At 46.3% G+C, this 23,099-nt stretch overlaps 1 protein-coding gene and 1 pseudogene across 2 annotated transcripts; one reads left to right on the top strand and one right to left on the bottom strand.

Annotated features, from left to right (window-relative positions):
* Positions 1-8: 8 nt before the first annotated feature.
* LOC109443701 (zinc finger CCCH domain-containing protein 15 pseudogene) lies at positions 9-9,690 on the top strand (annotated as a pseudogene). Its single transcript, XR_016021609.1, has 4 exons — positions 9-647; positions 1,277-1,394; positions 1,614-1,837; positions 6,981-9,690. The product of XR_016021609.1 is annotated as a zinc finger CCCH domain-containing protein 15 pseudogene (transcript).
* Positions 9,691-13,401: 3,711 nt separating this feature from the next.
* DNAJC22 (DnaJ heat shock protein family (Hsp40) member C22) lies at positions 13,402-16,640 on the bottom strand. The gene is made up of 3 exons (XM_019724652.3): positions 16,484-16,640; positions 14,813-15,770; positions 13,402-13,872 (listed from the first exon to the last, which is right to left on the bottom strand). The coding sequence occupies exons 2-3, from the start codon at positions 15,650-15,652 to the stop codon at positions 13,693-13,695; spliced, it is 1,020 nt and encodes a 339-aa protein (XP_019580211.2). The 5' UTR covers positions 15,653-15,770; positions 16,484-16,640; the 3' UTR covers positions 13,402-13,692.
* Positions 16,641-23,099: the final 6,459 nt, after the last annotated feature.

Raw genomic sequence — 23,099 nt, 5'->3', positions numbered from 1 at the left:
TGAGGGTGGAGGGGCGCGGAGAGGGAGGTGGACTCGGGTGGGTCGGGTTACCGCTCCTCTTGCGACTGGGTCTCTCGCGCCTCGCATCGCCCGCTGGGTCGCGCGCCTGAGTTAAGGGAGCTCGGGGTCGCCGGGGATTGGGATAACGAGGAAGGGGAGGGGTTGGAAGAGTGGGTCGGGAACAAACTAGATAGAAGTGGGGATGGGTGGGACGCGACTTCGCATCCACGTGCGGAACGGCCCGTGCCCAGAGAAAGCGGACGGCTTGGGGTGGAGGGTAGCGCGCGCTGGGAGTGCAGGGCTCGAACTGGAACTGGCGGAAAGAGCCGAAACTCCCCCGGAGGTGGCCGAAGGCGGGCGCCCCGAGGGGAACCGCGCGAGGGACTTTACTTGCTAGATCCTGGCCGGGAAGCGGTCTTTCAGGCCACCCTCCCTTTAGCCGTTCACGTCTCTGCCCCGAGAACTTAAATCCACTTTCCCCTTCGCCTCCTTCCCGACCCAAGGTTTACTCGAAAGGGCCAGTTCAGAGATACCGGCTGCGGGGAAACGCCGGGACATCTGGACTTGACGGCCTCTCAGCCTCCTGGGAGGCCACAGAGGCCGGTCGTGGATCCGGGGAAGGAGGCGCTGCTCCGGCCTGGCGCAGGGTAACCCCGGGAGCGAATTGAGGGTTCTCTAGGCCACGTCCACCCGACACACGGCCCCAGTCCGTTGCTGAGTCGGTTTTTCGATATGCTCAGCTGTATGCATCCCTCTCTGCGGCTGTGGTCAGTCACACCACCCTTCGAAACTTTCTGTTGAATATTCTGTCTTTGTGGTCAGATTTCCAACCTCCCCCAGGGGTTTGGGGGGCACAATCATCTCTAATATTTGTGCACCTTTCTAGCCAGTGTGCATGTGTGAAGCACTCACTCCACTGTCAACTGGTCAGCCATCTGTTAGGAGTGGCCACAAACTGGGAATTTAGACAATCAGCATTGAAAAGATCAGAATCCTCCCTTACATTTTTACCTTTTATGGCCAAAGCGTAAGGGGCTCTGAACAAACCTTAGAGCGTATAAGGGTGTGTATAGCCACAGGCACAATGTAGTTTTGGTTTCCACGTGTTTGTCATTGCAGTGGTAGTACACATAGTGGAGTAGTATAGTAAATGTCTATGAAGTCATCTGGTCCTTTGGGTTTTTATTTTGCATGGGGTGGGGGTGGGGGTCAAAAATCTGGAGCCCATGACCCCTAGTTAATAATGCCTAATCTAATCCAACCATATCATTTACAGATATAAAGAAGCAGAAGAGTAGGTCATCCAGCACTACACCAAGTGTTGCTTACTATTGAATCTTCTTTCAAATAGGAGACCAGCCAAATATCTGCTCTCTTTTCATTCACTAATTGATGTAAGTACCCAAGGAGTGGTAGGCATTGTTCTACACATTGGGTCACTTACAAAGAATGAAACAAGATCATTATCCCAAAGGAGAGTATCCAGTTGTAAAGGAGGATATAAGCTATTAAATAATTAACTATAATAACATGTGATAAGTGCTGAAACACAAAGGTGCAAAGTGGAAGGAGTGACTAACTCTTCCACAATTTCCCTTCGTTTCCATACACAGGTGGAACCAGATGATATGACCCTGGTTAATAGAAAACTTCATACTGAAGAACGGAACCTGAACCAATGGCGTGCAAGATCTTGTTCCATAATGACTGATTTCACCTACTAAAAGTCACTCCAGAAACACCTTCATTATAGGGCCTGTTGCTGCTGCAAAAGCGATATAATTTCTTTGGGAGGAAAATGTAGTCCCCTTTCTTGGAAACCTTATGGTCTATTTAGGTTAAGTCATGATGCCTCTCCTAAGAGAGCCCTCGTCTAATGTGAGAGCGTTTTTACTTGTGGATATCCCACTCAGAGTAAAGGGAGGTGGATTAAGGGGCATGCCTAGGCCCAGTCTAGGAGAGCTGTAAAACATCATTGGAAATCTAATGAGATGAACAATATCATGTTTAACAGATCTCTAAGGGAGAGTTCTGAGTGTGGTTGAGAGGAACATTTTGCTCAGTCCCTGGGATGGCAGTACAGACATGTTTCTCACAAATTTTACTCAAGAAATAACCCTACAGGGGCAACCAGATGGCTCAGTTGGTTAGCGCGTGAGCTCTTAACAAGGTTGCCAGTTCGATTTCCACATGAGATGGTGGGCTGTGGCCCCTGCAACTAATATGGAAAATGGCGACTGGACTTGGAACTGAGCTGTGCCCTCCACAACTACATTGAAGGACGACAACTTGACTTGGATCTGATGGGCCACGAAGAAACACACTGTTCCCCAATAAAAAATAAATAAATAAGAAAATAAAAAACAAAAGAAATAACCCTACAAGGAAGGTGGGTCACATAGAGCATATGTCTTGCTGAGTGGGTTTTGCAGGTACCCCTACTGCATGGCCCACCTTTGTCCTTTCTCCTTGTAGCACTCAGCCTCTCTAAAAGGACACTGAACAAATGTTTTCAAAAATACCTCTTGGACCTGGGTTACAAAGATTAATTTAGTCCTTGTTATTTATATTACCTATACATTTTCCATTTTGTATGCTATACTTCCCAATAAAACAAAGTGATCATTGCCTGCTTTGACATAATTACAAATTGTCTAAAATCTGTCTAGAAATTACACTGGAGGAAAAGAAATGCTGGAGTAAGTTGAACATGTAATTCTTGTGACCTATTCTGAAGAAAGCAAACAACAACAACAAAAAACCCCCCACCAAATTTCTGAAATGATTAGAGTAACTGCTAAGGATTACAAAAGAAGATCGTTTTAAAATAACATCCATATGTCTCAGTTCAGCCTTAAGGGAATTAATTTATCCCAGGTTACCTAATGATCCAGTGGCAAACTAGAACTAAAAATAAATCATGACATAATCTTCACCGTGGCAGATATATTCTGTAGATATTAACCTGACCTAATTTGATATGTTTCATATAGACCCTGGAGATGAGAACTTTTCTTGTATTTTTGTTTTGAGTTGATATTTTGTATCTGAAGTAAATGATTGCCAGATTCCATGTTTTTATTAGGAAGAAAAAGAGGCTGAAGTTAAACTATAGTCTAAGAGGCATAAAAATTTTACTCGTAATCTTGGAGACTTGATAATCAGTGACTATAACTGAAGAACGTGAGTTTTTAAAGTCTCTGTTGACTAAAGCTACAAGCCACACTAGGCATGAAGACTAGCAGAGAATATCTCATAAGGTGTACTTTTCCCTTTGCTTGGACTACCCCTAATATCTAAGATATTCATGTTGGCAGTCCAAACTGTGTATCTTAGAAAATTAGTTTCATGAAATATTAAATAGATGTTATCTGAAAAAACTATTCCAACTCCAAATAAGTTTGGGAAACCCTGGGTAACATCAAGTTAAACTGGCTGCTTTACTTCTCAGAGCACTTACTATGATAATGTGATTTGCTAATTTTTTTTTTTTTAAGATTTTTTATTGGGGAAGGGGAACATGACTTTATTGGGGAACAGGTGTGTGCTTCCAGGACTTTTTTCCAAATCAAGTTGTTGTCCTTTCAATCTAGTTGTGGAGGGTGAGATTTGCTAATTTTGAAGAGAATATGCTATATAGTATGCAGCTCCCCCCGAGGAAACTTTTTTCCCCCAGAATCTTCTGTACAAGATTAATGTTTCTTTGAATATCCATTCTATAAAGTTCTACTAAAGGGTTTTGACTCGGTTGGCATTTCCCATTTTACAGATAACAAAACTGAGGTCCAAAAACATGGATAAGATACCTAAATTCAGTTGTGTATCTGTCAGATGTTTAGAGCTAGAAAAGGTGTTAAATTATCAAAGGTTAAACTGTGGCAATGTCAAAACCAAAACTCAGATTTTAAACACTGAGTTTCATTAAAAACTTGAATTTGATCTTTAGTGAATTTGTTTCTATATGTAAAACATATAACTAATACTGCTTTACTGTAAGTTCATTTACGGAATTTCAGAATGCTCTTTCATTTATACAGATGGTCATGATTTTTCAAAAATTAATAATGTCTATCCTCTGTAAATGTTTTATGGTTTATAAAGCGCTCTCAACACATTGTCTCATTTGATTGTTTCAACATCCCTGTGATGCAGGCATCATTATCCTCATGTGACAAATGAGGAAACTAAGGCTCTAAATTATTAAATAGCAAGTTACCACATTTAGTAAATGTCCTATTGGTTGCATTGGGAGAAGACAGTCCCTGCCTACCAGGGGCTTTGACACAGTTAAGGAGACAAGACTTCCAAAAATGAGACAGAATGATTATATGGCAACATGTAAGAAAATGCTAGATAGAATGCTACAGACTAGACAGAATGCTGAAGGAATTCAAGGGGAAAGATTACTGGCTATGGAATTAATCAGTGAAGGCATCATTTAGGGATAAACTTTAAGTTGGATCATAAAAGAAGTATAAAGATTTCGATGAGCAGAAAGAAAAGAATTCTAGGAAAGGAGTGACATCAGCAAAGGCATTAACATGAGAACAACAAACACACTGAAAAGAATTAGAGTTTGAAGGGAGATAGATCTGAAAGGATCAGTCTCTTAGCTATGCAAAAAAAGTCAACTTACTATTAGGCAATGAGTTTCCAGTCGACGAATATAAAAATAATGGCACCACTTGCTTGGACTAAGCAGTTAATTGCTTTCCAGCCCAAGTTATATAGAAAAGCAGTAAACGTACACTCTCCGCTGTGGACCGTAGGAGAGAAAAGGAGAAAGAAGCAAGAGAAGCCAAGTCCAAACTGGTGGTTATGGATGAGGAAGAAGAGGTGGGGGAGTAACATAAGCCTCACTGGCAGTCAGACTTGTAAATGGGAAGCACACTAATAGAAGACATTTATATTCCCCCAAGACTCCTCCTATTCTTTTCTTGATACTAATTCATCTGTAATGTGCCTGACCTCGTGATGCTATGAAAAAAATGCCCTTTCAGGTGGTGCTTGCAAAGCCAGGTTCACATGCTAACTCAGTCACTGCCCAGCAGAGGATGTTCCCTGCAACTTGTCTCAGCCCAGAAATGGGACTAAAGTCTGGTACAGAATTAGTTAAAATGAGTCCCTTCCAATTTTCCCACACAAGGCACTACTTTGTTCTGTTGAAACTTGTCAGTGAGGTTTAAATCCAGAACATTCAAGGTCTTGCTTAAAGTTATAATTTGCAAATAAGCAGATGGACTATGGAAAGAGTGGATGAGAGGTGGGGAGAAAGAAGACAGCTGGGAGGGAAAGGAAAAGGAAAATTAAAAGAGCAACAAACTATTGAAATGAAACCTCATTTAGCTGGAACCCTACATATATTTTCTGCTTGTGTTGTTCAAAACCCACCTTAGCAAAACAAACAAACAAAACCAGCTTGTTGAACAAGTTTCAATCCCTTGCAGTGACTAAGAGAAAGAGATGGCAAGGAACATGAAGAGAAACGAAAAATCAGCTTGTCAGGGTATGAACTTCAAAAGCCAAAGCAGTGGCCTGAAATGTGTGTTCAAGCAAAGCTCTAACATGAAATACACTGCCCCAGAATCCCCTAGGAGTTGAAATGACAATTAGAAAACATGTTTCAGTTGGAGTTTACCCTGAATAACACACAAATTCAACCTCACAGTTGCTGTCTCCTTGCCCACAAAAGGGGAGCACTAAACTCTCCTCTTGTAAGGAACCTGCTATAGAGGTGCTGTTACCTTAAAAAAAAAATTTATCTTTGAGACAGGCTTAAGGCGCCATCTGCAGTTCTTAGCTAAGACTGCAATAAACCCATACCTCCTGCTAGCTTGTTAGGACCACCCACTGTTAAAGAAGAAAGAAAACAAAGAAATACTAAATTCTAGTCAGGGAATCCTCAAAAGCCCCTGGGTCATAGAGTAAATGCAAACATAGCTTTAAGACACAGTGCCTAGGAAAAGATCCAAGGGCCTTATTAGCCATAAGCTCAGTGAGCAACCAAAAAAAAGCTAATAAATTCTTAGGCTGCTTGATTTAAAAGATGATATACTGTCCAGACCTTGAGAACTTAATAACCCACAGTACCCTGTTCTGTCTGAACACATCTGAGAATTGCATTTAGTTCTGGGCACCACAATTTAAGAGCAATATTGACAAGAGCCATAAAAATGTTCATACCTTTTGACCCAGTAATCCCACCCATGGGAATTTATTCTGAAATAATTCGAGAGAATAGATGAATTAGAAGCATGAAGATATTGATGCAGCATTCTTTATAACAACAAAAATATATATTAATACCCTAAACGTCCCCTAAACAACGGAATATTATACAGCATTAAAATATAATGACGTTATTTGAAAAAAAAACAATGTGATAATGCATGCTACAACATGGATGAATCCTGAAAATAAGTGAAAGAAGCCAGACACAAAAGGAGACATTGTGTGATTCCATTTATATAAAATGTCCAGGATAAGCAAATCTATAGAGACAGAAAGTAGATTAGTAGCTGCCAGGAGCTGGAGGGAGGAGAGAATGGAGAGTGATTGTTAATGGATATGGAGTTTCTTTTTGGGGTGGTACAAACGTTCTGGAATTAGACAGTGTTGATGTTTGCACAACCTTATGAATATGCTAAAAACCACTACATTGTATACTTTAAAATGGTGAACTTTATGGCATGTGAATTACATCTCAATAAAATACATGTATATGAAGATTTCATAGTTATACATATATATAAATGCTCAAGATTCCATGAGGGGTAAAAAACCAGTATAAAATAATATCCCTGATATGATCCAATCATGAAAAATTAATTATGTAAATTTATGGATGAGGACTAGAAGAAAACATAAATAAATGAAAACACTTTGATAAAGGTGAATTTTTTTTGGGGGGGGGGTTGGGGAATAGTAGCCGTTATATTGTTCTTTGAGCAATTAAATATTTTCTTTTCTTCCCAAGACAGTGTCCACAAGAGTGTAGACAGATGATAAACCAAACCATTTAACACAAGCCTGCACTGAAAAGAAGAATCCAGTGTTGAAAGCAATTTTAGAGGTCATCTGAGTTCAACTTCCTCACACTACAAGGAAAAAACTGAGGCCCAAAGGGGTGAAGTGGCTCATCCAAAGTCAGCTGACTTGCCATGCAAGAAGCGGAAGTCAACCCCATCTGGTGGAAGTCAACCCATCTCCTCACTTCTCCATTCATGCTTTTTCTACAGTGCTTCCTTAATCAAGGGGATGTTTAATCTAGAAAAAGGAAGAGACTTAGTGGGATATGAGATGAAGAGTGGGTTCCCACCAAGAGGTGGTCTTTTGTTGGTTTGTGTTCTTCCCCCCCACCCTTTTTCTGCTTCCCCGCCACTTGGGTTCAAGCCGTTGAGCAGTGGGAGGTTGGTGTGGGCTGCTGTGAGCGGCCAACCGTGCAAGGCTCATAATACCAGCGTGGGCCAGGGAGCTGTGTCCTACAAAACTAGACTGAGAAACAACAGCTTGAACTGCAGTAGGTGGGGGAGGCAGAAAAAGGGGGGGAGAAAAAAAATGAAAATGTTGATGAAGATGACCTGAACTTTTGGCCAACAATTCATGGCTCTTGCAATGTACCAGCTCCCATGGCACTGTCTGTGAAGGAGTTTTTAGCCAGTAAACAAATAACTGTATTGGAGCACCCTCCCTACTCACCTGATTTGGCCCCCAATGACGTCTTCTTTACATGAAGATAAAGGAAATATTGAAAGGAAGACATTTTGATGACATTCAGGACACCAAGGATAATACAGCTCTGATGATCATTCCAGAAAAAGTTCCAAAATTGCTTTGAAAGGTGAACTAGATGCTGTCATTGGTGAGTAACTTCCCAAGGGGAGTACTTTGAAGGTGACCAGACTGATATTCAGCAATAAGGTATGGAGCACTTTTTCTAGTATAAGTTCGCGAGCTTAATAGTCAGACCTCTATACAAATATCAAATCATTAGGTTGTAACTTGAAACTAATATAATGTTGTATGATAATTATACCTCAATTTTAAAAAATGGCAATAGAAATAAAATGTCATGGCTGATAGCACAAATTTATGTCACAATTGTCAGAATTTAAACCCCAGCTTAGCCACTTAAAAGTCATTGGGTAAGTTACTGAATCTTCCTATGACTGTCTACTAATCTAGATAGTGGAAATAATAACCTCTGAGGAGTTGATGGAATCACTTGATTGACATTACCATATGTATTGTGCTTAACAAGTTGCTTAGAATCTAGAAATAGTTCAATAAAAGATCGTTATCCTTAAAAAAAAAGAATCTGGGGTGGCAGTATCTTCCTCCTTTTCCTGCCACAGAACCAGACACCCTGACAGGGTCCAGCTGTGCTTAAGTCTGGCTGGTGCCACCTGTCTCCGCGATGCCCCCCAAGAAACAGGCACAGATCGGGTGCAGCAAGAAGGCGGAGCAGAAAAAGGAGAAGATTATCAAAGACAAAACTTTTGGTCTAAAGAATGAAAAAGGAGCAAAGCAACAGAAGTGTATCAAGGCTGTCACTCATCAATTTAAATTTGGTCAACAAAATCCACATCAGGTAGCACAAAGTGAAGCTGAAAAGAAATTGAAGAAAGATGATAAGAAGAATTACAAGAGCTAAATGAGCTGTTCAAACCTGTAGTTGCTACTCAAAAAATAAGGAAAGGTGCAGATCCCAAATCCGTGGTATGTGCATTCTTCAAGCAAGGACAATGTACTAAAGGAGATAAGTGTAAATTCTCTCATGACCTGACTCTGGAGAGAAAGTGTGAAAAGCGAAGTGTTTACATTAATGCAAGAGATGAAGAACTTGAGAAAGATACTATGGATAATTGAGACAAGAAAAAACTGGAAGAAGTAATGAACAAGAAGCACAGTGAGGCAGAAAAGAAAAAACCAAAAACTCAAATAGTGCGCAAGCATTTCCTTGAAGCTATTGAAAACAACAAATATGGCTGGTTTGGGGTGTGCCCCGGAGAGGGTGATATTTGCATGTATCATCATGCACTTCCTCCTGGATTTGTGTTGAAAAAAAGATAAAAAGAAAGAAGAGAAAGAAGATGAAATTTTATTAGAAGATCTAATTGAAAGAGAGCGTTCTGCCCTAGGTCCGAATGTTACCAAAATTACTCTAGAATCTTTTCTTGCCTGGAAGAAAAGGAAAAGACGAGAAAAGATTGATAAACTTGAGCAAGATATGGGAAGCAGAACAGTGGACTTCAAAGCAGGGAAAGCATTAGAGTGATCAGTGGTCGTGAGGTGTTTGAATTCTGCCTGAACTGGTTGACGATGATGACGAGGAAGCAGATGACACCCATTATACCCAGGGTACAGGTGGTGATGAGGTGATGATTCAGTGAGTGTAAATGACATAGACTTAAGCCTGTACATCCCAAGAGATTAGATGAGACAGGTATTACTGTGGCTAATCTTGAAAGATTCAGCACACATACTTCAGAAAAAAATGAAAACAAACTAAGTGATGCTTCCGGAGGTAGGGCTGAAAATGGTGAAAGAAGTGATTTAGAGGAGGACAGCAAAGGGGAGGGACAAGAAAATGGAGTCATTGATGTTGTTCCTGTTGATGAAAATCTTCTTCCTGGGGAAGATTTGCATGAACTGGAAGAAGAATTAAACACACTTGATTGAGAAGAATGACACCAAACAAATCAATGAAAAAATTAAGCTGGCTCAGCATGAGTTGAAATTGTCTACATTAATTTTTTTCCACCTAGAATTCTTCCACCGGATGTTTATTTCCCACGCTGATATTCTGGAGGGCTCACTCTCCTTCAAAAAAGGAATATCTTCTCTACGTCTTGTCTTCTGACTTTGGCTACATCTCGTAGTAGTAAGTTCGGAGTAGTTCATGATAAATTGAAAATATAATGGTCATTGCAGAAAATGATTGATTGTGTAACTGTCCACTCAAGTAGGAAGTGTAACTGCTTTTCCAGCTTTTGATTTTCATGTGTTGTTACAAGAAAAACATAAATGTAAATTTAAAATACCCTTTTTTAAATTCAGTTTTGAAAGAATGATTTTATTTCTTGTGTATTTATATGTTTAAAGGACTGCCTAAAATCGGAGTGTTCTACTTCATAAAGGAAACAGCATATGCAGATTCAGTATTGTATCTTTTTGAACAATTAGATGGACATTTAAAATGAAACTTCTTTAATCTGACAGGATCAGCTGCAATGCCGTGTTAAACTGTTTTATACTTTTTCCTCTTTTTTGCCAATAAAATTGTAAATAAAGACCATCATCCATTAAAAAAAAAAAAAGTCTGGGCCAGGACAAGAAGGAAGATGAAATCTAAACATGCTTTAATCAGTCTTTCCTATTAAGAGGTGATAAACATGCTTTCACCTCTTTCTCACTTCTTACCTCATGCCCCAGCTCCTACCCACAAAACTCTTTCCTGTGGAAAACTTAATACCGATCCGCACTAAAGTGACCAATGGGGGTAAGAGTTGGGCAGCAGACTACCCATATTGTGTAGCACTTCATAAAATATAAATTGTTCTGCTTTTCTGCATAGAAGGACTGAGACTCCAGATGTCAGGCAACAGTCTCCCTAATCGAAATGAATCTGCCAAAAGATAACAAGAGTTGCGCAAGGAGAATGTGCAGGTGAAAAGGGCCATCTTACAAGCAGTTTTCCATCTCCTTTCCGTGAAATTCATCTCACCCTCGGAGTTGTCTCATTCTCAGGCCTTCTGCCATCACAACTGGCTCAGACGAGCTCTGCCCCAGTTTAAAACTAAAGCCCAAGAAGGGCCAAACCCAAACTACTTCCCTGGTTCCCCATAAATAGACAAAAAAGGCTATTTTTCTCAATTATAAATTTTTCTCAATTATAAAACAAGAAAGAGTCTAGAGAAGAGTGAGGGGGGAGAGGGACCACTTGTAATCCTACCACCACAACACAACCCAGCATTCTTTTTCACTTCTTTCTGATGATTATGTGTAAGCATTCATACAGTGATTTACAGGAAAACGAAGGAAATTTTTTTTTTAAATACAAAATACACTCAGAAAATTCAGCCTTCCAGGTAGAACCTTCATTCTATACTAGTTAACTCATTAGACACTCAAGTCCTATCTCCTTACATAGGCTGAAAAGAGGAAAGGGAGTTATCAGTCATATTTGCTCACTGTACATATGCTATCTTTTTTACCACAGCAACCCTTTAAAAGTACATACTATTATCTCAATTTTAGAGGAAACTAAAGCTAAAGAAACCCAAAATCATAAGATCACACACAGTAGCTAGAAAATCATGGAACCAGATTCAAATCCTAATCCTTCTGACTCTAAAGCCCATGCTCAATCAAAAGACAAGCCATAGACTAGGGAAAAATATCTACAATACATAAAACAAAGGGTTAAGTTTTCTAACAAGCAAAAATACCAATAAAATAGATATCATGAAGACAAATAGGAACACAATTTAAAAAAAATAGGCAGGTGATAAGATCAGGCAATTTACTGAAGAGGAAATACAAGTGCTCAATAAACATTTGAAAAGATGCTGAACTTCCCTAGGAGTCAGGGAAACAGCAAATTAAAGTAAGCAGACAATATTGCTCACCCATCAACTTGGCAAAAATTTAAGAGTGATAACAAATCCATGTCAGTCACAAAGAAAGGGCCATTTTCTTACTCTGTTGTATGTAAATTGTTACAATCTTTTCCAGAAGTAACCAGATACAATATAAATAAAAAATGTAAATATATGTTGTTTGACCCTACATTAGCACTTTTTGGAATCTAGCCTTAAAAAAACAAAAAAGCACCAGTACACATATTTAAGAATAGTTACTGTAGCCTTGCTCATGTTGGAAAAATAGAAACTGCTCATCAATAGTTCCCATTTGAATAAATTACAATACACCCATATTTTTGTAACAAAAACTAATAACAAAATTTGAGGACAAATATATGGTGATGGAAGGAGAACTGACTCTGGGTGGTGAACACACAATGGGATTTATAGATGATATAACACAGAATTGTACACCTGATATCTATGTATTCTTATGAACAATTATCACCCCAATAAATTAAAAAAAAAAAATTGAGGACAGTAAAATACTTTTCCAAATCAAGTAAAGACCTTACTCACTCTTTTGCTTTTTACCTTATAGACTATGTTTTAATATATTTATATTTTGCAGTGTAGTATTACATATCATGTTATTAAGTTACTAATAAGTAGCTTATGAAATGCCTCATTAAAATTCCATGTGATAATTTGACAACTTGTGTTTATCAAAGGAAATGTATACCATTTTTTGGCAATTTTAAAAAGGTATGAAAGTTAATTTGGTCTTCAAGTCATGGTATATAAATTAATTTGCAAAAAAATTAAAGTTTTTTATATATGAATGCAAAATAAAAAGTCTACAAATTTCATTGTTCTCAATTGATCCAAACCTTTTTGAAATTTGCAGACTACTAGCCAAAATAATTCTACTTTTTAAAACTATAGACACTGCTCAGAGTTAACTTCCAGAAAAAAGTATGATACACACACACACACACACACACACACACGCACACAAAGAAGAGCAAAAAAGCTGGAGTAAAGGTACGAGTATATAATTTTAAAATTGTGTGCCTGCTTGCCAGTCTTCTTCTGCATCCTAGACTGTTTCTTCCACACTTGGCTAGTTACTTGGGAATTAAATAAGGCTCCCTTGAGATTCTCAAACTACTGGTTTCCTCGGGTTTTGCCCAAGTCCCCATAAGGGCATATGAGATATAAAATCATGACTTTTCCATGAGTCCCCGTAAAACAATGTCATCTGTCCCTTCTCCAATATCCCAATGCACTCTATTTACACCTCTTACGACATTTAGTTTAAAACACTGAACAAGACGGACTTTGATATCTGTGTACCTGTGTTATTATCCCCCACCAGATTGTAAGCTCCCAGGGTGTTGTAGCTCAGAATCAGATCCCAAGTTTTGGGAAGATATGAAAAGTCAACCCATCCAACCATCCGTGTAAGGTTAGAGTGTTCTCCACAATACTCCTCCAAGCAGAAGAGCGTCTGATGGGGGATTACCCGCTATTCCCACAGCAGCTTGTTCCTTCTTGGGAAAAGTGTAGCTCCCAGAAAGTTCTCCTATAAATGGAATTTAAATATTTTTCTGAAATGTTGAAATTTAACACCAGTCTTACCTCTCACTAATCCGCAGAATAGATCAAGTCCCTCTTGTCACATGACAGCTTGTGCAATATTAGAACCTTCATATTTTTCCTTCAATTTCCTAACCCAGTACTTTGCACATTAAAAAAAAAAGTTAAATAACCTTCCTCTCTCACTCATCAATGTACCAGGGGTGGGATAAGGTGGTATATTCCATAAAAGATATTTTATTGGTTTTATAATATGTCTTTCATTGTACTATATGGTTTCAAGAAAAAACAGTCAGGAATACAATAGCCAAGCACTCCGAAACTCAATACATAAATACATTCTTCCACCACAATAGCTTTCTCACATCTTTAAGGTTTTCTCTTCTGCACTACAAGCAGACAGTTTCTTTAACGCTGTTGGGTGCCTTGCGTGGGCAAAGCTGGGCTGGGACAAGCTGTCCAGTTCTGCCAGGAAGATCGATCCTTAAGGGGAAGTGTCTTCCCACCTTCAGGATCCCCTGGGCTTCCTAGGCTGACTCAGGACTTCATATGCAGCTTGGATCTCCATGAAATGCCTCTGAGCCTCCTCTGTCTGGTGCCGGTTATGGTCTGGGTGCCAGATTTTCACTAGCTCCCGGTATCTCCGATGTATTTCTTCATTTGTTGCCCCCTCTAAGAGGCCCAAAACCTTAGGGAAACAGAAGCTGACAAATTAGAATTCCATAAGGTGTCAGGGCACCTGGGTCTCTCCCTGCTCCCTTGCTAAGCCAGGCTGTTATATCTCTGGGGCTGGCTTTTACTTGCCAGTGCAAAAGGTCCAGAGCCTCAGATTAGAATTCCAGCCGACTGAACAAGCTCTGAATCTCATGGCAAGAAGCAGGATTTGCCTTTAAGCACAGCTGCCCATTTTCCAACCTGGAACTTTACATCCCTGACAAGATCTCCTCCTTACAAGAGAAATACACATGTGTGTCCACCAAAGACATGTACGAGAATGTTCATAGCAGCTTTATTCAGAATCGTCCCATACTGGAAACCAACCAAATGTTCATTAACAGAGTGGATAAATAAATTCTGGTATATTCATACAATGGGATACTATACAGTAATGAAAACAAACAATTTATCATTGTGTGCAACAGTATGAATAAATCTCACAGACATAATGTTAAATGAAAGAAAGACACAAAAGGATACATACTAAATTATTCCATTTATATGAAACTCAAGAATGAACAAAACTAACCTCTGATAACAGAATAAAGGTTACTTCCACAGAAAGGAATATAGAATGGCGAAGGTGCACAAGGGAACTTTTTTAGGAAAGGAAATATCCCATACCTTGATCTGAATGGTGATTACATAGGTAAATACATAAAATGAGTGTGCTTTATATTGTTATACCTCGATAAAAAATAAATAATATACACATATTTTCCCCACTCACTATTAGGGCCTCTGCATCTTCACCCATTGCAGAGAAACCCAGAGAAGCCAGGACACCCTTCTGGGGCCTGACCCAGCAGACATGAAACCAGTGCTTCCACATAAAGGACACCAGCTCCAATGAGGCTTAGCCTAACTCCCCAAGCCATCCCAGAGAGGAATGAGAGGGAATAAAACCTTACCTGGTAAGCCAGCTGACGCTTCTCATCCTGAAAACTGCGAACAAATTCATAGAGCTTCTCCCATTCCTGGAAGTAGCTGCTGCTGAAGCCAGGATCCCCCACCAGCAGCCTCCAGACTCGGTAAGGCAGAAGGAGGACAGACTCCAGGAGGCGGCCAAGAAAGGGAAAGAAGCTGAACCAACTCAAGAAGGAGCCCACGGTCTCTGCCACATAGCCGATGGTGGCAGCTGTGTTGCAAAGGGCACTGTATGCTAGCGGGCCCGTGAAAGCGAGGTAAGCTAAGCCTAGGCGGTAGAGCCGCACACTGAGCGTCTCTGACCCAGCTGAAGTTTTATAGCGGCGATGCTTCTGGGCTGTGATGCTGGCCACCAGGCTGATGGGCAGGATGGCTATGGGGCGGCCATAGAAGATCGGGGAAGTAAGAAATGCCGCCCCTAAAGTGTTCTTAAAGTCTGATGTCTGGTTGCCAACAGCAGCCACCAGCAAGACCCCTAAACCAACTGCCAGTGGGAGGCCCACAATATAGAAGCTGGCCATGAAGGAAAGGCTAATGAGAGCCACAATGCCAAAATAGATGCCCACTATCATCTGGGCAGCAAAGCGAATGGGACTCAGAGGGGGTGTCCCCTGTCCTGAGCTCTGCCTCTGCCGCTGGGCTCTGTTGGCCTGAGCTACAAAGCTTGGTAGCTTCCAAAACTCCCAGAGCCAGCCCAGGCCACCCCCACCCAGGGTAAGCATCCAGAGCAGTGCATGGCTGTCCCGTCCCAGGTACAGGTGGTGGAGCCCAGCAGGGCCCCCTACAGCCCAGAGGGCATAGGTCACCAGGAGCCCCTTGGCCATCCTTTAGGGAAGGGGTCTCAGAACAAGTCCAGTGGCACCTGACATTGCTCATAGTGCAGAAATCTGGGGTCCACTGTGAAACTCATAGCCATCATGGCCCCAGAGTTATCCTTAAACCCTAAGAGATGGAAAAAAGGAGCTGTAAGACTATATCCAGGTCCCAACACAGTAACCATTTCCCCTTCCAACAATAGAGTCCAGATCTTCTTGAGTGTCCCTGAAATGCTGGTTCTCCCATACCCTTTGTGGCACCTCATGTCTGTTTTTTACAACCACAGCAACTCCAAATTTAGGGGAGAAGAACGTTTTAAATGCTTTCAGTTGAGTAACTGAGAACTTAGCACCCAGACAAAAAAAAAAAAAAAAAAAGCAGAAGCTTGAATTTTAGACCGCCCCTCACACCACTGACCCCAGGAATGACTCATGGGGGAGTAGAGTAAATCAAATGCCCTTCTAAAGTTCCTACACATTTTGAAAGCCCCTGCCCAGCCCCTCCACCCCCAACTCAACTCCAACTATGAATGCCTTCATACATTTGGCCAAGATTTTAGCCCCTCTCCAGCCTTCCCAGCTCTCTAGGCCATTAAATCTTCCCACAAGTCAAACTTGAAAGAGGTCCTGAATTCCCCCCACTTAAACAGCTCTGGAAAACATTTTGACCTACCCTGGCACCCCACAGTTCAACCACCTCCTGCCAGGGCATACTTGAAAAGTCTCCCCAAAGCAGCCAGATAAACCCCCAGAATATCAAACCAGATGCCAAAGTGTGCCTGCTAGTCTCCCCTCTACTTAGAGTGGGCTTCATGACCACCTGCTAGTCCAAACCATTACCTGCTAGTCCCAAGGTGAGCGGCCGTGCCTGGGAACTCTGGCTCCCAGGCCGTCACACTAGTCATTTCCTTGGACCCTAGAGTCAAAATGGCCTTTTTCACTCCGCTCACATTTCCATCCAAATGGACTTTGTCTTTCTGTGTTTGCTGTGTCACGGAAGTCGGGCGGTTGGGGCCAGGCCCCTCCCCAAGGCCCTTCCCAGCCCCCTCAGGATTACCTTTCAGCCTCAGGCCCTTCTCGCCCGCCCTCTGGGGGTAAATTCAGATTAAGGTTTTCTGGGCGTATCCAGCCTCCCGGCGGGCGCAGCACCCCATTCCAGGCCGAGGGCACCTGAACTGCGCTAACGTGACCGCCAGGTGGCGCTGCTACTTACGGAAGGGAGGGGCGGATCCTCAGACTCACCTTGTCCCGAAGCCGACAAAACAGCCCACGGCAGTCCCCTATAAACACAAAAAACTGGCCTTTGATCGTCCCTTTCCACGCCCACAAAGGGGAGGGTGACTCCTTTCTCACCTCAGGCTGCACTTTCCCCTCTCTGCTTGCCTTCAAGACTGCCTTGGATGGGTCTACTTCCAATTCCTCTAAAGCAGAGACACCAAGGACAGGCTGTAGACAGGGACCCACACACACATCCAAGTTCGCCTCACTGCCCTGTCTCCAGACTTGCCAGTCAGGGGGAACTACACCTAGACCTGAGCTTGAGACCTGAGGAGACTCCCGATCCAGCAGGAGCTCCGTATCTGCTGTATCCCGCCAGGTCTGAGGGGAGGGGGGGCAGAGAGAACCAGGAGCAAAGGGGGTGAAGGGCATCCCACCAGGAGAGCAAAGCCACAGCCAGAGAATTGTCTGCCTTCCTCCTGCCTCAGTGCTGGGGTGGAGCTGGGATGTAAAATGCCTTCATTTCAGTGTCCTGGGCTCCAATCCTGGTTCTGCTACGTGACCTTGGCCAACAAGTCACGCCGTTTCCTCCTCTGGGCCTGTTTCCTCCTCTGTATAGGAAAAGCTTGGATCTCCAAGATTTCCCAGCCTTGATTTGGGGTGGGATGGGCCTGGTGAGCCTCACCCCAGTGGCTTCTCCCCAATGGGCAGTGTTTCTGTTCTCTCCACACTCCCACCCCCTTCCTTAGTCCTTATCCCGGCCGGGGGAGGGAAGGCAGCTTTCCATATTGCCCCTTAGGGCGCATAGAAGGGCCAAGACTGGGAAGGGTCCCAAAGCGACAAGGGAGCCGCCACTTGGGGGCGGGGACGTACCCCGGTGCTGAATAATGAATGAGACTTAATTGGGTCGGCACTGTGTGGCGGTGCGCTAAGCTTGGCAAACAGCTCCAGCAGCGCGGGCGCCGCTGGACAAACAAACTAGCTTAGGGCGCAGGGAGGGGGGCGGAGGAGGCAGCAGCGGGTGGGGGAAGGAGGGGACAGGCTGCCGGGACCCTGGGCCGCCGGAAGGACCCAGGAATGCCGGGCTGCGCTGGCCTCCCACAGAGGGGTCTCAGCGCTCGATCTCAGGAGCCGAGGACTGCGGATTGTGCGGTGGGAGCCAGGGTGAAACAAGTGGAGGGCGGAGGAGAGAGAAAGAAGTGAGTGAGGAAAAGGCGCTTACAGGAAAGGGGCTGCAGCGGGGCGGGGCGGAAGAAGAGCCGTTACTGAGAGGAAAAGAAAGAGCGATGGAGGAACAAGCGAAGGAAGGCTCCGGGAGAAGAATTGGAGAAGAGTCAGGGAGAGGGATGGAAGGTGACAGGAATGAGAACGAGAGGGCGGCAGGGCGGGAGGGAGGCGCCCCTGCCTCCGCCTCGGCCCGCCGCGCTCCCGCCCTAGCGTTCTCTCCAGTCGCCCGCGCTCACTTTGTCACAATTACGGGCCGTCACTAGGCCCGAATTGTTTTCCCCAAATTGTTGTTCTATAAACTGGCGTGGGGTGGGGAGTAGGGGGATCCGACAAGCTGAAGCCGGAGAGGAGGTTGTGAGCTGCGCTGGGGGCGTGGTGGTGTATCTACCCACAAACCGACATGGCAGGCAGGTGAATCCAGAGACCCACGCGGAATTCTGGCTGCTGCCTCAGCCTTGTCGCTGATCCCGCTTTTAACCGTCCTGGCCCATCTCAGCCTCGCTTCCTCAGTTTCCCCAACAGAGAACTGCGAGAGGATTGCAGACAGGGGCAGTGGAGGCAATTGTAGGTGGAGCAACATGGTGAGGCTCAGCAAACTTCCTTGCTCACCCCATTCTCTTTTGTTCTTTACTACCCTGGTCACAGGGAGAGGGGAGTCTATCCCAGCTGGGCCGTCCCCAGAGCGCCCTTGAGTGAACGGCGGGACTCCCACCCTCTGCCCCGCGGGCGCCCTGAAGTCCTGGGCTGCGTGTTGCTCCGTGCCACATGCCACTTTACTGTCCCTCCATTCCGCAAACATCTGTTGCGCTCCCACTGTGAGCTAGAGCCGCGCCAGCCTTCTTTTCCCCCCGCCCCACCAACAACTCTCCCCCGCCACCCACCCCTTCCCGGCCCAATCGGCCTGTCGGCTTCGTGACAGCCGCCACGAAGCCCAGGCCCCGCGGGAGCGGCCGCAGAGGAGCCGCCGCATGGCTGGCTCCGACACCGGCCTCCCCGGCGGCTCCAGGGGCAACGGAGAGTGGCGGCCGCTGAAGCGAGACCAGTGCCCGCCCGCAGAGTTGGCAGAGCCGGGTGGGAGAGGAGGGGACCCCTCGGCGGGCTTGTGTCCAGATCTCTAAGGCCTGTCATTCCACTGCTCTCGGGTTCACCGGGGCAGGGACCCTGCCTGGTTCCTTGCGCCTGGGATGCAGTTGGCTCCCCGCGCCCCCTCCCCCAGTCCGGGTGATTTACACCCCGGCTCCGCTCAGCGGCCGCTTCCCAATCAGGAATATCGACCCCGGGCGGGGGCCCCCGGGCCGCATCGATCCCTCTAAGGCTCGGGATTTAAAAATGTCAAATTTGCCTTTTCCAGGAGGGCAGAGGGGGCGAGGGCCTGAGGAGGGCGGCTTGGAAAGGGGCGGACAGCGGGGCATCGACCAGGCGCCTGTGCCCTGAATGAGAAGAGACCTGGCCATGGCCGGCCCTGACACTGCCGTGGCCATCCTTGGATTGCAATCTCCTCTGAATGGGGGCAGGAAGGAAGCCCTACTCCCTCTCCCCATTCCAATAGAGTTCACTGTCGCCCTGGGGTATTCTCCGAGGGAGAAGCCCCGGAGGAACAGAGACCCCTAAAGGTAGGGAGACAAATTTGGAAGATATCTCTAAATGTGGAGACATGCAGAAACACAAAGAGGGCTGAAGAAACAAAGACATAGAGGCTCCAAGAGATACCCTAGCTATAAGGAAGAGCAAGACAAAGGCAAAGTGGCTGAAAGACACCCTGAACAAAACATGGGACCAGAGATCCAGAATCACCCCAACTCTCTGCCTTATAGACCCAGGAGATTCAGTATTGGGAAGAAGGCCAAGTTCAATCTTTTGGTGTGTTTCAGAGTGGGGGAGAAGAGCGGAGACAAAGCCAGGTGATGAGAGTTATTAGGGAGAGGAATTAGAATATAATTAGCATTATCCTCCCAAGAAGTCAACTAGTAACTAGACCTGAGATCCAAAAGGTAAGGGGCCTCTAGCCCAGGCCCCAAAGAGGTGGGCTCTCTTGGAGGTCTGATGATCTTCCCCTTTCCTTCCTGAGATCCACCTCCTCCTCTCTGACCTCCACCAGCCTGGGGAAGCCAGATGGGTTGGAGATCACATCTTATATTAGAGACTGTTTGTATATGTGATGGAGACTGTGTGTGTGTAGGGGTGTGGACTATAGCCAACTGGTAGTAACTACTTTCTTCTCCAGGACTCAACAACTGGGTCTCCAGACTTTGGGGAAAAAAACATCCTCTACTTTAGGGAAGCTTGGGAAAGTGATGATGTTTGGGGGTGGAGGTGGTGGAAGGGAGCTGTCGTTCAGACCAGCATTCTCACAGTTAATATCTATCCCCCCACCCCTAGCTGCACACCTCAGCTGTCACTGTGCACGCTGCCATTTCCTACAGAACTGAAGACAGAGAGCTGACAGCAAGTGGTGGGCTGGGGGGGGGGGCACAGATATGCAGGTAGAGGCAGCAGCTTATCCTCAGACACTCTCAGCTCACACCTCTACTGACAAGATGAGGCCGACACATCCCTAACACTGACACACACAGTCACTGACCCCCACGCGCGATCCACACCCATCAATCCCTGTCACACACACCATCTCTGTGTGCGCAGACACGCACAATTCCTCCCAGGTCAGGCTGAAGTACCTAGTCCTAAGGCGTGTCTACACCCTATCTTGACATCTCAGGCCTTAAATCGCTTAAATGAGGAGAGGGCTTAGATCCTGACCCCGCTCCCCAAATTCTGCAACCAGGGCCAGCCTGAACAGCTGAGAGGCCGAGCTCAGGAAGTCGGGTACCAGGGTAGAGACGAAGAACCGGGAACTGAGCAGGCGGTGGGGCTGTTAAATGCCTCCCTTACTCTCCCTCCTGCCACAAGCCTCCTCCCCGCACCTCCACTCGCGGCCCGCCGCCCGCCTGTCAGTGGAGTAATGAATGCGCGCTCGGGGCCCCGCCCCTCCCCCCCAGTCGTTCATCACTGCCAGCATTGCCCACCTCTCTGCCTCCCGCCGGGAGGGTTAAGCGGTACAGCCGGCGAGAGCCCCTCTTCCCCCACCTCGACCACTAATTGTCAGATTGAGATGTTGATTTGTCAGCAGGGAGCTAGCGCCAAAGAATCCGCGGTAAAAAACCGGGACTTCTTGAACTTCCTCTCGGCTCTGCTCTGACTCGCCCAGCCTTGGAGCTTTTCCGGATTTGATGTGGGGTTGGATTTCGCAGAAGACATGGGGTATAGAAACGCAGTACTATTCTACTCCGATAGGAGGCGCCCCAGGCTAAAGACCCTCAGTTTCCCTAAGGGGGCTCGTCCTGCGGGCAGTTCCACTTGTACAGACCCAAAGCCCTAGGCCTTTGTCCCCAGCTTCCCAACAGGGGGCGCCTGGGCCACCAGCCTCCCCTTTCCTGCAGCTAGAGTCCCCGCTTCCGCACTGGAAGCCCCGCAGGCAGCCGTTCCCCAGCCCGCCTTCAGGGAAATCCTGGGGCCATATCCTGCCTCAGCTCTCCTCCGGGTGCCCCGGGCACCCCCCCTCCCGCAGTCCTCCATTCTCCCGCAGGAGGCGCCCTGTTGCAGGTCCGCACTCGCCCAGCCCTAGGCGCCCAGGCTGCAGTCCCACCCCCGCCCTCTTCCCAGCCCGGACCCGGGAGCTCCCCCAGCGGCCCGCTGAGTGACGGGCGGCCGGTGATTATGCGGAGCGGGGAGCGGGGTGCGCCGCGGGCGGCAGCGCTGACCCTTCACATTTCCGATCCGCCGGGACCCTCATCCATCCGAAGCTGCTCTTTGTCTGGCCGCCTAATTGCCGGCGGACAGGATGGATGGCGGGACCGACAGCCGCGGAATCCCTAATAAAGGCCGCGGCCGCCGGGGAGGGAGCACGGAAAGGAGGGGGAGCAAGAAGGAAGGGATGGAAGGAGGTGGGAGGAAGCACCGGGCCTCGGCCGCGGAATCAGAGCCGCTACGTGAGGCGCACACGCGAGCCAGGCCGGCCTAGGGTGCGAGGGACCTCGAGTCTCGGGTCAACTGGTGTCCAGGCACAGTGGGTGTGGGGCTCGTTAAGTATCCTCCTTGTTGGAAAAGAGCAAAGAGCTGGGAGACCCGGGTAGAAAAAGCAACCTAGGGCCGACGTCGCTTAGCCGAGCCCTCGAGCTTCGAGCTTGGCGCTGCCTCCTGGGCTCGGCGCCCTCACCAGCCCTCACCCCTCCCTCAGCGGCCGCATCACCCCTCCGCTGCTCACCTGTCGGTCTCCCAGCGCGGGATCCAATATCCCGGTGGAGAAATGAGGGATCTGACAGCTGTCTGTGCGGCCGCTCGCCACATTTCATTAACTGGAGGCTGGAACAGGAGGACGGTGGGGGCGAAAGGGGCGCAAAAGGAGGGGGAGAGGAGGACTAGAGCGAGGAGCCGCACCTGGCCAGCGGTCAAGGGCTGCGGAAACAAGTCAGCAGCACACTGTGGCCTGACAGACACCTTAGAAGCAATCTCTACCCCTTCTCTGTGGAGCCAGGAGCGGGTCCTCTGCCCTGTGGGGCAACCGCCCCTCTGGAGCGGCCCTTGGGACCCAAGGCTGCACAGAGCTGCGGTGCCGGGGGCTCGTGCGGCGGATGAGTGGGAAGCCCTAGGCCCGGCGGCTCACTTGCCCTCTCGTCCCGCGGCTGAGGCCTGTTGACCCTCTATGCAAGGGGGCAAAGTGCATGCAGGCTCTTGGTCCATGACTGTTTTCTCACCGGTGGTGGGAGGAAGAGAGCGGTCCTCAGCCCCCTCGGCCAGCTCGCCTCTCTTTCGCCTCTTGAGCACATTTTCCTCTGGTTGGTTTAGTTTCCTTGTCCTTCCCTCCCTCTTTCTCTGTCCTCGCCTCTTCCATTTAAACAGCTCTTATCCGCAGCTAACTTCAGCTGACATCCGTTAGCTAGCAACTGAGCACCTGTTGGGTGTCAGGCTCCATAGTGCTAGGGGTAGAGGGTGGGGAACACGTTGAGCCAAGGCC

The sequence above is a fragment of the Rhinolophus sinicus genome, chromosome 1 (genome assembly GCF_057876585.1).
Source record: "Rhinolophus sinicus isolate RSI-liver-muscle chromosome 1, RSI-T2T, whole genome shotgun sequence".
In the NCBI taxonomy this organism is placed as follows: Eukaryota; Metazoa; Chordata; class Mammalia; order Chiroptera; family Rhinolophidae; genus Rhinolophus; species Rhinolophus sinicus.
Note: the sequence above shows the minus strand (reverse complement) of the source record. Positions and strands in the feature narration are given on the sequence as shown.

Excerpts from the sequence above, each read along its gene's own strand:
- DNAJC22 (XM_019724652.3), bottom strand. The coding sequence starts at position 15,652 with ATGGCCAAGGGGCTCCTGGTGACCTATGCCCTCTGGGCTGTAGGGGGC. Across the intron at positions 13,873-14,812 it reads AGCGTCAGCTGGCTTACCAG|GTTTTGGGCCTCTTAGAGGG; the intron begins GTAAGGTTTTAT and ends TGTTTCCCTAAG.